Below are 13,390 nucleotides of genomic sequence, written 5' to 3' on the forward strand. Positions count from 1 at the left end.
ATTTACTGATTGTTTTTTTTTATCACTTTAAAAATACATACAAATTCAATGTGATCACATCCTACAGAAATCTCATTTATGGACATTTTTGTATTATGATTAGCCATTTTGCTTATTACTTTGAAAAATGTAAATACGCAAGCCATATGCTTCCATAATGTATGAGCCTATTTAAAATTATAATTTATAAATTTGAGCATATATACATACACAAATTCCACTTTTATTTAGGAAAATATGTTGCATATGTAAAACAGTAATTTCTTTACTATTTTGAAATATATGTTGTATATATGTACAAATATGATATTTTTACGTCAATGAAACCATACATGAACGTACATAACATATACTGTATGTATACATATATAGTTTTACATACATACATTGTTGTCAAATATCAGATTTCTGTATGGTTCTACATCAGTTTTCCATTGCACTGCATGTTAAGATTTATAAGTTTGTGTGTGTGTGTGAGAGAGAGAGAGAGAAAGAGAGATGAGTAACATGCTGTAGGTTGACCTTGCGGTCAGCACCTCAAGTACCTACACCCCTCCCCATAGGCAGCGTCCTTTCCTTCCCCTTTTTTCAGAGTGAATAAGAGGGAACTGGGAGACAGAGAGAGACTTGGAGTCAAAAACACTCATTCACACCCGCAATGCCCGTTACTACCCCAACCACCAACGGAATCATGCCTGAAGCCAAAAAAGCAGGTAGGATCAGCTCTCGTCACCTTATGAATTCATTATTGTCATGCCTGCACACACAGCGTTTTTAAACACTTGAATGCATCTGTGAAACAAACTACTTTCAAATGAAACAGTGGAAAATTGCTTTATGTTTTTTAATTTATTTTAAGTTTAAAATTAATAACACAAATGGTGGAATGTATGGGATTTTGAACTGTGGATTTATTCCAAGTCTTTAATTTTATTAATAATTTATTTTATACTTGCATTCTCTTTTTTTTTTTTCTTTTACATACAGCAGCAATAGTGCATATTCATTTTTGTATTAACATGCATAATGCTGCGTGTTTAACTGAAACTCACTGACAGTTGTAAATTGATCTCAATGGAACATTTTTGATTTGCTTCTCCAATTTCTAAAATGTAATAATTAATCTCAGACCCTGGTATGCACCTGGAGATGTAACCAGACATCCTTCTAAACATGCTAGTGTACATGTTTAGTACAGTATTTACAGCGCTGGTGACAGTACCCAACTAAAAGTGTCAGTAGGATGCTGACTTGATTAAAGGATATTATGACAGTTGTGTGCTTGGGTTTACTCCAAGACAGCTAAGATCAAAGGGAAAGAGGGAAGACTGATGGTAGACTGCACGAGAATAGGGCACCTTGCACATTACTGTCATACTGTTACTCTAACAGCTCTTGTGCACAGCTTAAGGTATCACAGGAAAATAATGATAGTTTTTACAGAGTGAATGAGTTTAGCAGCTGCTCTATTCAATCTTTTGACAACAAATGATTATAAATCTTGAGGAAAGATGGTCACACAAGACCTCGTACACTCTCTTGGCCCTGCTTACATTTTAAGATAACCATGTTGTCAATTATCCTTTAGGCTTTATGGAGACGCGAGTTGTCTTAACACCTTTATTCAATTTAAAGTACATTGGCACCATAGTGGAAAAGAGGCAAAATGCTAACATGTGAACTCATATGGGGAGCTTAAATATTCATTTATTGAGCTAATACATAATGTCATTATTTACAATTTGAAATGCTTCTAAATAACACTGAAACCTATGCTCTGATTAACTTTGGTTAAGTTTGAATTATTTCAAATAGTTAAATAGAAAGATAGTGTTAGACTGTGAGACTGACAGATTTACAGTATGTATACATTCTGTATACCTATATTACATATTTGAACAATTCATTAGTATTCATCGGATATCATTTATGTTCAATTTACGATGTGTTTTATGTTTTGCTTTCTTAGGTGATAATATAGTTGCATGGCGCCTCTTCTTTCACCCTTCTCCTTTAACACTTACCCATCATATGTCATCTCAACATCTCTCTCTCCCTCTCTCTCTCTCTCTCTCTCTCTTAATTTCAACTTCATTTTCAATTAGTGTGCTTTATTGGCATAAAAAACTGTGTTTTTATATACTAAGTGTTTGCAGCTTGCAAAGTAAAAACAACAATGCAGTAAATAAGCATTATTGTTACTCCAAAATAGTAATCCACTTTTCACAAATTACTAATTACTTCCCTGTATACATTTGTAATCAGATTTCTTTACTGATTACTTAATGGAAAAGTAAACATGTTACAAATTACTATACTTTTAAGTAACTTATTATTTACAGAATGGTTTTAGTTTTTCTGCTCTGTGTTTTCAAAATAATGTATATATTTTCTTCTCCTTCATTGTTATTGTTATTGTCCATTCAGCTGCCACAGAAACACAAACAGATGTACATATAACCAAAATGTGTTTTAAATGGTTTCTACATAAATAATATTATTTTAGAATTGTGTGTAATACAACTATGTACTAAAAAGTAATTACAGTAACTTCTTTGAAAGTCAGTAACTGTAATCTGAGTACAAGTATTTAAAATGTAATGTGTTACACTACTTTTGACTACAAATGAAATTAGATTACAGTAACTAATACTTTGCAACACTGAAAAATAACAAATAAATATTTAACATATAAAATACAATTTTGTCAAGTCTTGTAGTACTTTCAATATTGGGCTAAGTTTTAAAAATAAGTTATATAACTAAAAATGTTATAATTTATAGCAAGCAAATCTGTTGCTAATAAAAGGCTTTCACTGGCTATTTATTAACATATCAATTATGACATGCCATCTTCTTGATCACAGCAGTAATGAAGGGTAAAAGATTCATCTCCACAGCTCTGGATGGTGTCTTAGTTTTATGTATACTTTCTGTGATTTAGCCAAGTTTGGTTTGGCTCTTACATGTCAGTATCTGGCAAGATTAGATACCACATGAACATGTCATGAGCTTGTAATTCTCAGCAATTTAATTCAGTAAGGAATCAATGTTCAGAAACCAATACATGAGAACTTCTCCTGACCAATACATGAGAACTTCTCCTGACCAATACATGAGAACTTCTCCTGTATGACTAGGTAGAATGTCATTCTCAGGAATGTGATGGGTCACACCTCTGAAATTTCCCTTTACAGACATTAATCCCTCTATTTGTGCATCTGTCTGTTCATGTTATTTTCCATCGGGCTTGTTTCAAATAAGCAATCAACAGAGGGCCGACACTCTGCATGGGGTTTTCAACACTTGGGGGGGCAGCGAGATCATATACATCCCCTTTCCTCTCAAATCATCACGCAAAGTATCACTTTGATCCAGCCACCAAAGATGAATCATACCAGTGTGCCCATCACAGTTGGGTGCATGGCAAGTCACACCACAGATGTGTCCAACACAAACAGCTTGTTTTCTGCCCTGTCATCACGTGCAAAAGACAGCCTAGGAAAGACACTGAGGTCATCAACAAAGCTGCTGACACTAAAAAAAGAGGTCAAGTGCAATGCTGTTACACAACAGTAGAAGATGGTATAGCAGGATTAACTGTTTTCACAGTTGTTCCAGTTCATATGATGGCAATATACACCAATCAGTCACAACATTAAAACCACCTGCCTAATATTGTGAAGATGATATTCTTCTCACCACAATAGTACAGAGCGTTTATCTGAGTTACCGTAGATTTTGTTAGTTCGAAACAGTCTGGCAATTCTCTGTTGATCTCTCTCATCAACAAGGCATTTCTATCCACAGAAATGCCACTCAATGGATGTTTTTCGGCACCATTCTGAGTGAATTCTAGAGACTGTTGTGCGTGAAATTCCCAGGAGATCAGCAGTTACAGAAATACTCAAACCAGCCCATCATGCCATGGTCCACATTAACTGAAGCTCCTGACCCGTATCTGCGTGATTTTATGCACTACACTGCTGCCACATAATGATTGTTGGTGTCAGATGGGCTGGTTTGAGTGATATGATAGGAGTGGATGAGAAACAGATTAATATTTAAGTCCTTTTTTCTTTCTCCATCTTCTGTTTTTAGTAATTCACATTTTTCGTGCATATTGCCTCCTATTGGGCAGGCAGTATAATTTATGATCAAAAAGGACATAATATTGACCTCTTTCTCACCCACATCTATTATGTCACTTCTGAAGTCATGGATTAAACCACTGGAGTCTTATGGATTACTTTTATGCTCCCATTATGTTGAATTTGGAGCTTTCAACCTTTTGGCACCTATTCACTTGCACATCTGGGATTCCAGGAGGGTGAGTATTAAGAGAGAATATGGAGGGTGAGAATAAGAGAATTTAAATTTTTGGGTCAAATTTAATATTACTTTAAATACTTTAATATTACCTAGACTTGTCTGCAGAGGCACTAATATTATAAAATATCACATGTTAGATAACATTAAAAACAAAGGAATTCACTACATTTTAACTATCTGAGGTATTTTCTGCCCCGAAAACTATTGATTTTTGACCCTGGCTTTGGACCATCCTCTATGACAGGGCTTTCCTGAGCTGTACAGTTCTATCTCTATCAGATCATCGGTCTTGTACAACAATGTGTTTATCTAGGCAAAGATGTGTGTAGCCATGGCTTTATAGATGATCCCTCTCTGGACTTTGGGGTTTGAAAACAAGGCATTCACCCAGACCCCCTTCCAAGTACCTCTTGTTTACAGCATTCTAAAGTCCATGGTCATTCTCCACAAAAGTCACTGCTCACAAAACACCAGGGTCAAGTCTCACGCCAGGGATAAACTAGACTTGTAGGGCTTTCAGCATGTATAGAAACCTACATGCTTGTAAAGAGCATCAGCATCTAAGAATTTATGATCTCTTTTTTTGTTTTATATTGGAGCCCTGCTTGATCATGCGTGTTCTATGTTGACTGTCATGCTCTGCTCCCTCCCTCCCATTCTTCCTGACTCCTTCCATACCAGCCCCTATAAGGAGAGGCTTAAAAGTGTAGATGAAAAAGGCTTCGACTGATGGAGTGACCTGTCAGCAGCAGTTGCTAATCTCTAGCCCTGATCTCTTTACCACCTCCATTTCCCCCCTTCCTGTAAAATCGACTCCTTTATCTCTCTCTCTCTAAAAGTGGAAAGCAATTGATGGATTTATCCTCCCAGCTGGATTATATACAGTAAAAGGTTTCACTGCTTGTGCCTAATAATAAGAAAGATTAATGATCCCAGTCTGTTCTAGAACAATGACCTGAATTCTCACTGCCATATTTAAATGCCCTCAATTTGTATGAGCTTGTATCTCATAATAGCTTGATAGATGGACCTTTCTGTCTTTATGTGTGTGCAGCCCATTTCTTTGATTATGGCAAGTCAAAGATGTTTCTTTATACTTACAAGGACACAGTGCTAAAAACATTTGCTTAATGATCAGTATTTTTATCTTGTTTTCCAGCTAAAATATCTAACACTAAACATTTCCTTGTAATATACAAAGATTGTATGATTTTTTTCCTTCATACTTTATGCATAAATCTCATTAAATTTAGTTAGATTTATCCTGAAAACAATTTTTTTTATTATTATTATTATTATTATTTTTTTTTTTTGCCAGTAACAATTTTGGGTAAGAACATTTAACTTAATTCAAGACGCATTGTCTGAAAACAGGTCTTACATAATTTTGCTTCTCAAATAATTTTGTATACTTTTAAGGATGTTGCATTAAGGTTTGATTAAGATTTATTTTTATTTTTATTGTTTTGGTAGTGCATAAAAAAATTATTATTCATGAAGAATTGAGGTTGTGCCTTTGGTCGAGTTGTTTGTCATTGTTAAAGATATTGGTGAAGATGATAATGGTTACAAAGGTGCAATTTGTTCTCTGTGATTGTCAGCAGGATCCCAAAAAGTGCAGGGGGTCTTGATCAGATGTGTAAGAACTCCCTGTCCTGTATGCAGCGGAACACAGCTGACCCGGTCATTTAGGAGTGTGCTCTGTTATGAATACCCATTATATTGATACCAGTCACCTCTAACCCATCCCACTGCATAACTAGTGCAACAAATCAAGTGGTAGTCTCAGAACCAAACAGTTGTTACCATTATCTCAGGCTTGCTTAAATGTGACTGAGGACACACTGACACTGATATCACTGAACATTTGAAAAAAAAAAAAAAAAATCTTCATTGAGATACTATCATATTTTTCTACAAGAATCCTAGTAAATAGTCATTTTGCAGAAGCTTTGACATGTTGCAAGAACAATCCAACTGGGGCTGTCCAATCATGCCTTGCTTAGGGGCACATTGGGTATATACTGTATTTCCAAACTGGCAGGACTCCCAACCTTTTCCTCTAGTAGCACTTTGAGGTTTTGCCTCTACACTACACCCTCTTTGACGTTTTAAATTCTATTTGTAAAAGACTGTATGTCAGGACATTATATGCAAGTAGTTGTGCAGTTTTTGTTATTGTTCCAGTGTTTGCCATTTTCTCCACAACCCAGTGCAACCGAGCTGCCTATGATACTCATTCTGACAAAGAAATGATACCAATGCACTTGACACTGAGCATTATGAATAACACTGAGAATTAAGATAACGGAAGAGAGTAAAATAAGCGAGGGAGAGATGGCTACGTTAACAAAACGGTTGCAGAAAATTATGTAACTACATGAATCACGGTAATGAATTAAATCTGCAAGCACAGTGCTGTACATAAAACATGCCAACACCATTAAAAATATTTTTAAATGAAGCACGGCAGAAACTAAATGTATTCTTAGAACTGGCTGTCGGAGCCTATGATGTGTGTCTGTGAATGTAAGTTTAGGCCCAGCATGTTTCTTAGATGTAACCTAAACCCTGACAGGCATGAGTAAACTATATGATTCAGTGCTAACAGCAGTGGGGGTACATGAATGACATACCATAAAGTGATATATTTCACACGAGAGGTAAGAACAGAGAATGAGATGGCAGTGTAAAGAAATGTAGGAAGAGAGGATAAAGATATCAAATGCTGGTTCATTGAAATGAAAGAGCAGAAATTTCTGCGCCACTAGCGTCATCAAAAATAATCACTATTTTCTAAATGTCGCTTAAAGACTTTAGTCCGTCTGAAATCTGTACCAGTCGGAGAAACATCAAGATAATGTGATTGTAGCTCGATTTCGTCCAGCATGTAAACACATTAATTGGACCACAACTGACCTAGCCATTGCTATGCGCAGTGTTTAATATTTCCTCTGCTGATGTCCTTTATATATATGATTACCCATTGTGTCATGTATACTTGGACAGAGTAGACTGATGAAGACTGGAGCTCAATTATAACCGTGCATGTAAATGTGTGGGCACTTAGGTGAAATCAACCTTCAAATGGCTTACTAATTGCTGTCTCTGCATATTAAGATGGGATAAAAGAAATAATTTTTATATAAAAAAAGAACCTGGTTGTTTCTTACATTTTAACACATTTTCTTCTCAATTTTCACCCCTACAGAAAAAAAAGGAACAAAAGCTAATGGAAAACCTGCAGGTAACTTAGGACAATCACAGCACACATTTAAATACAATACAAGACAAAACAATCCTGCTGAGTATTCACACATAATTACAAAAAAGTTTCCTTGGACCATAGGTGCTGTAAGTTATTTTAGCTATTTTACTTCCAAAAATGTTGCAGCTGAATTAGACTGTCCCTATCCCTTCAAACACACGTTCTCTCCAAAACCCCACCCTTCAAAGACATCTCAACAAACCTGATGTTAGAAAGCCCAAATAAACAAAACAAATCAAGCGTTTTTAATCTAGAATTGTGCTTCCATATTCTTCATTACTGTTTAGCCTAGGAGTGTGATTTCTCGAAGACACCCATTTCTTTAATATCGGTTATATTTAATAATAATATATGCGATGTTTGGGTCAAAAATGACCCGTGTAGAGTTCAACAGATTTTCAATAGATTTACAGTACACTCATCTATACATTATGAACATGAAAACTGGCATAGGCTTGCCTACAAGTTTACACGCTGAACACAGGCTTACATAGTATCATTTTAACAGGAAAGAGCGCCACCTAGTCAGTTATCGTACTAATTGTGTACAGTAGATATACAGGAAATCCTCAGCTTTACTGTAAGGATTTACAGTACTTAAAATAAGCTGATACACATATTACTAACAAATGTAATTAGTCTGAATAAAGATGTTTAAATTCTGCAAAATTACAACCATTTATTATTGCTCAACAAATACATTGTCAGTGTTGTTAAGGAGAGAGAGATAGTGATACTTTTAAGAGTGTATGTGTGATAATTAGCATGACTATTTGAAGGTGAATGCAACACTGCTGTTGTCTTTACACCTCCCTATCTTAACTGTGTTATTGGGAGGGGGTTATAATACAATGTGTAATCACATGGACGTCGAGCCTCCATTAGTCAGGAGCTGTGATTTACAGTAAACATGATTTTGTAATCATCAATCATGCTATATAGAACATATATATCTTTCTTCTTTCCTCCATCGCAGAAAAGGCACCTCCATATGAGCCCAACATCCCTGAGCCCAATACGAGAGCTGAGCTGATGAAATGTACGTCTGGTATCACCACACATCTTGATTGCAGGGACATACTGCTACAAGCAGCATTTTTTTTATTTATTTTAAAGAAAAATGGCACAAACACACTTACCAAGCAAAATGTCATTCACAAGTTTGTGTTTTAATATAATCTTGAGATAATGGTAAATGGTTAAAGTGGTTTGACATGCTTTCTGCAACAGAGGGTCTTTAGCACTCCAAATTCCACCATGGACTACTTACAGACATGTACTACATGTTAATAGATTATTGGAAGTGAATGTATACTAAGAAAATGTCTAATTAAATTGGAGATGGATTGATGTTGGTACATTTATGCACTTTAAGTGTCCAAATAGGCTGCTTTGGGGGCCACTGTATTATATTATTGTTTTATAGGCTCTTAGGATCTGAGATGCTGTTATGAGTTGTCTTTCTCCATTTCTCTCAGACTGGATGAATCTCTCCCTGGATGACAGAACTGCTCAGAAACTGCTGTGGCTTTCAGAAGGAGGGGCCAAGGTGTCCCGTATGACAGAGGAAGTGTGCCCAGTTCTGGACAGACCTGAAAGATTTGAACATTCACCGCAGGTACAGAATTGTGTGTGTGTGTGTGTGTGTGTGTGTGTGTGTGTGTGTGTGTGTGTGTGTGTGTGTGTGTGTGTGTGTGTGTGTGTGTGTGTGTGTGTGTGTGTGCCTATACCTACCCCAATCCCCCCCTCCCCTTATTCAAATTCTATGGGTCTGTTCCAAAACTTTAGTGTCCTATCTTTCTGTCTCCTGCCTACATAGGGAGCTGCCTTCTATGGCAGCATACTAACTGAAATGGAGCCTCATAAGAGACCGATTTGGAAGAGTCTACATCAGGGCTCTTCAATTACTTTCTTGTGGGTGCCAGATTATCCAACTTGATGGTGGCTTAACATTTTTCCTTGTTTATCTTTCATAGATAAATACTTATAAATATATTTCAAGCACTTTCATTGTAAGTATGTTAAAATTAAAACAAAACTAAACAACATTAATACTGTGGTTTTAAATTAAAATATTCAGGGGTGTTTAAATATAATTTTTTAAGGTCTGGCCATAAATTCCTAAATATCTGGCTGAAGAACAAACATGACTGCACACCCTCAACTAACAAATAGGGACAGTTCTCCCAAAAATGAATTTTTGAAGATCATTTTGTTATCATTTACTCACCCTCATGCCATCCCAAATATGAATGACTTTCTTACTTCTGCAGAACATAAACACAGATTCTTAATAATAACTTTATTTTTATAGCACCTTTTAGAGATTTAGCACAAAGTGCTTCTCAAAACATACAATTAAAACACACATTAAAACACACACTAAAACACTACACATTTAAATAGTAATAAAAGCAAGTCTAAATGAAACTTAAAAACAGACGTTTAGCAGACCTAATATCCCAGGGCAGGCTGATCCATAATCATGGGGTCTTCACTACAAAAGCTCTATCACCTTTAGTTTTGTTTCTGGATCTTGGAACATCCAACAGTTCAGGACAAGAACATATCAGCTCTGTTGATCCAGAACTTTTAAGGTCCAAAAAAGTAATCCATAAGACTCTAGTGGTTAAATTAATATTTTCTGAAGCAATATGATAGGTGTGGGTGAGAAAAAGATCATTATTTTAGTACTTTTTTTTTTTCCTGTGAATCAACACTTTCACTTTAATTTACACATTCTGGTGTGGAAGTGGCTTTTATTTTCACATTCAGCCCCCTACTGGTTGGGGCTAGTTAAAGGTGGAGATTTATAGTGAAAATTTTTGAAATATTGATCTGTTTCTCATCCATCCCTATTGTATCACTTCAGAAGATATGGATTTAACCACTGGCATCATATGGATTACTTTTATGGTGACTTTGTGTCCTTTTTGGAACTTCTGAATTCTGGCCACCATTCACTTGCATTGTCTGGACCTACAGTGCTGAAATATTCTTCTAAAAATCTTTGTGTTCAGCAGAAGAAAATGTCATATACACCTGGGATAGCATGACAGTGAGTAAATGATGACAGAGTTTTCATTTTTGGGGGAACTATCCCTTTACCATATCAGGGGTATTGTTTACAAAGTATTAAATCTATGAGAAACATTTAGATTGGCTAAAACACATATCCTTGACAATACCAACCCACATAAGATAAACATAGTCATCAAATAATCATTGGTAAATGAAAAACAAAACTGATTTGATGATGTTTGGGATTGAGAACACTGACATGCAGTATAGATCATACTGACATACATCTGTATAGATCAAACATAGTCAGAATATATGCATGTATGCAGGTTCAGTGATGTTTCACATTATCATTTTATATGAGGATTAGAGAACTTGAAACAGATGAGACATGCCCATGAGGCAGGTAGAATTCAAGTAAACTTATTTGCGCACTTTCTTTAGTGGTTTGCTTACCATCATCGCTTTCTCGTTTGTTGTATTATAGTTGTACATATGAGCTGACAGCTCTTTTGATCTCGAGACGTGTTTTTCTAAATTTCATACTACGTTTTACTTCACCCAAAAATGAAAATGCCATCACCCTCACCTTTATGACACATCCCAGATGGACCTACAGAGCTGAAATATTCTTCTAAAAATCATAATTTGTGTTCAACAGAAGACAGAAAGTCATACACATCTGGGATGGCATGAGGGGGAGTAAATGATGAGAGAATTTTAATTTTGGGGTGAATTATCCCTTTAAAAATGCTTTTTATGATGCAAGGCAACAGAAGTGAGACTCCAAAAGCCTGATGCATGTGTACATTGACAATACATTTATCTCAGACAAATGGACATTAATCAAAATTTCTCTCGCTTTGTCCGCCATCTTGGATTTATTTTTCCACTGAGCTCATCGGTGCATTCTGGGATCACCTACATGGGGAGTGATGTTTTTTTATTACTGTTTAATTATTTGGTCATTATTATTTACAATTGGACAAAAAGAGGTATCTTAGTAGGCTACATACTTAAGAACTTTTGGGAGCATGCCTATGATGCCTTAAAATGTTGCCTGGAGGCAGCACATTAGGTTTTGTAACAGACCCATAATGATGATTTCCTGATATCATTAACATTTACAGTAGATCAGTTCATGTAGCTCTTGAAATCTTTCTTCACTTCTGCCTTTCATATACTTCTACACCCCTATGTGTCAGTTTAATTCCAAGTCGACTTCCATTTTGGACAGCGAAACATAAACCAAAAATCACTGCATGCGCCTTTAAGCAAATGCTCTCTTCATAGTTTTCATGTGTAAGACTGCTGTGGTCAATATATATATAATTGTGAGTTAACTTTCTTTCACAATATTCTCGTAAAGGTGCTGTGTAAGGAGGGTCTTTTGGGCAATCGTGGATACTGGGAAGTGGACTGTGAGGGCTGGGTGGTGATCGGGGCAGTGTGTGAAAGTGCAGGACGTAAAGCAAAGGACGGCCCATGTGGCCTAGGTGAGAATGACCTGTCTTGGGGTGTGGGCTGGGCTGGCTCTTGCTACCATGTCTGGCACAACGGGGTGAACATTGAAGTCCAGGCTCCCTTCTGCCCCACCATTGGGATCTACGCAGACCAGCCAGCTGGCATCATCAAGTTTTTCCTAGTGGAGGAGGGCGAGAATGACTCCAAAGAAGTCAGACTGATTCATCGGTTTGCAATCACTTTTAATGAGAAGCTCTTTCCTGGTTTCTGGGTGGGCAGGAAATCCTACTGTTGGATCCAAAAAAAGGACCAGTAGGAGGGTGAATACATGGTGTAAGGAAAAGGGTTAAGGTGACTTGAGGAAAATAGGAAGAGAGCTGTGCTGGAAACTTATCTGAGAAACGTATCATTGGTAGGAGTGAAGAAAAGTGACAAATCTCATTATATCCATGGGAGTAATTAAAGTAACAGAAACCTTTTGATTTTTTGGAGAACTCACACTCTCAACAAAGTATCCTGTGTTTCAATTAACTGCATTAGCATAGATATACTAAATGAACCCTAAATAGACCTTTTAAGTTCCAAATGAATGCTCTAAAATATACATTTAGCTCATTGCCAGCCTTTTCTGAATTCGCAGCTGTTACAAATAACTGGGTTGGCCAAAAGTGTGTATAATCAAAATATATTAGGATAGTATTTTTAACCAGTGTTTTTATTTGTGTAGCATTAATCTTAATGATTTTGAAAAGTCATTTTATTTCTAAGGTCTGAATAATTTTGTATTCCATGTGAAGTCAAATGCAGATAACATTGTGAATACCTATATCTTTGATCAAATAAAATAGTTGACAAAAATTTACATTTGTGTTATTTGTTGGTTACTGCTGACATGTTATTAAAACCAGATACAGGCCTTGATGCAGGTCACCATCTATATTAGCCCCAAAAAGTAATTGGACACTTAAAAACATATGAGTGTCATTGCATTAGATACAAAATAGAGGTCGACTGATAGTGTACTTTGCAGATTTCGATAACCTAAGGTGGTAGAAGCAGCTGATAACCGATTAATCGGCTGATCGTTTTAAAAATTTATAAGATGTAAAAAAAGATTAGTAGTCTTTACTAAGACTGGCACATACATAAAGGCTACAAGAGTCCATAACAATTAAAATCGCAGATGCAGTTTACAGTTCGGCAAAAATCCTTAAAATAACCAGGAAATAATTAAGACTTGGTGCATAATGTGAGACTTTTAAATATAAACAAGCCTGAAACACACAAGGGACTCTTATTTTGAAA

The 13,390-nt window shown here is 36.0% G+C and overlaps 1 protein-coding gene across 1 annotated transcript; it reads left to right on the forward strand.

The window, feature by feature from the left end:
* The first annotated feature begins 566 nt into the window (after nucleotides 1–566).
* On the forward strand, nucleotides 567–12,930 carry LOC127648408 (tripartite motif-containing protein 16-like protein). The gene is made up of 5 exons (XM_052133074.1): nucleotides 567–713; nucleotides 7,544–7,579; nucleotides 8,577–8,639; nucleotides 9,079–9,218; nucleotides 11,991–12,930. The coding sequence occupies exons 1-5, from the start codon at nucleotides 659–661 to the stop codon at nucleotides 12,399–12,401; spliced, it is 705 nt and encodes a 234-aa protein (XP_051989034.1). The 5' UTR covers nucleotides 567–658; the 3' UTR covers nucleotides 12,402–12,930.
* The last annotated feature ends 460 nt before the right edge of the window (nucleotides 12,931–13,390 follow it).

This window comes from Xyrauchen texanus, chromosome 8 (genome assembly GCF_025860055.1).
Source record: "Xyrauchen texanus isolate HMW12.3.18 chromosome 8, RBS_HiC_50CHRs, whole genome shotgun sequence".
NCBI lineage: Eukaryota > Metazoa > Chordata > Actinopteri > Cypriniformes > Catostomidae > Xyrauchen > Xyrauchen texanus.

Coding starts and splice junctions, on each gene's coding strand:
- LOC127648408 (XM_052133074.1), top strand. CDS start 659: ATGCCCGTTACTACCCCAACCACCAACGGAATCATGCCTGAAGCCAAA. Junction 714..7,543: donor GCCTGAAGCCAAAAAAGCAG/GTAGGATCAGCT, acceptor TCACCCCTACAG/AAAAAAAAGGAACAAAAGCT. Junction 9,219..11,990: donor GATTTGAACATTCACCGCAG/GTACAGAATTGT, acceptor ATTCTCGTAAAG/GTGCTGTGTAAGGAGGGTCT.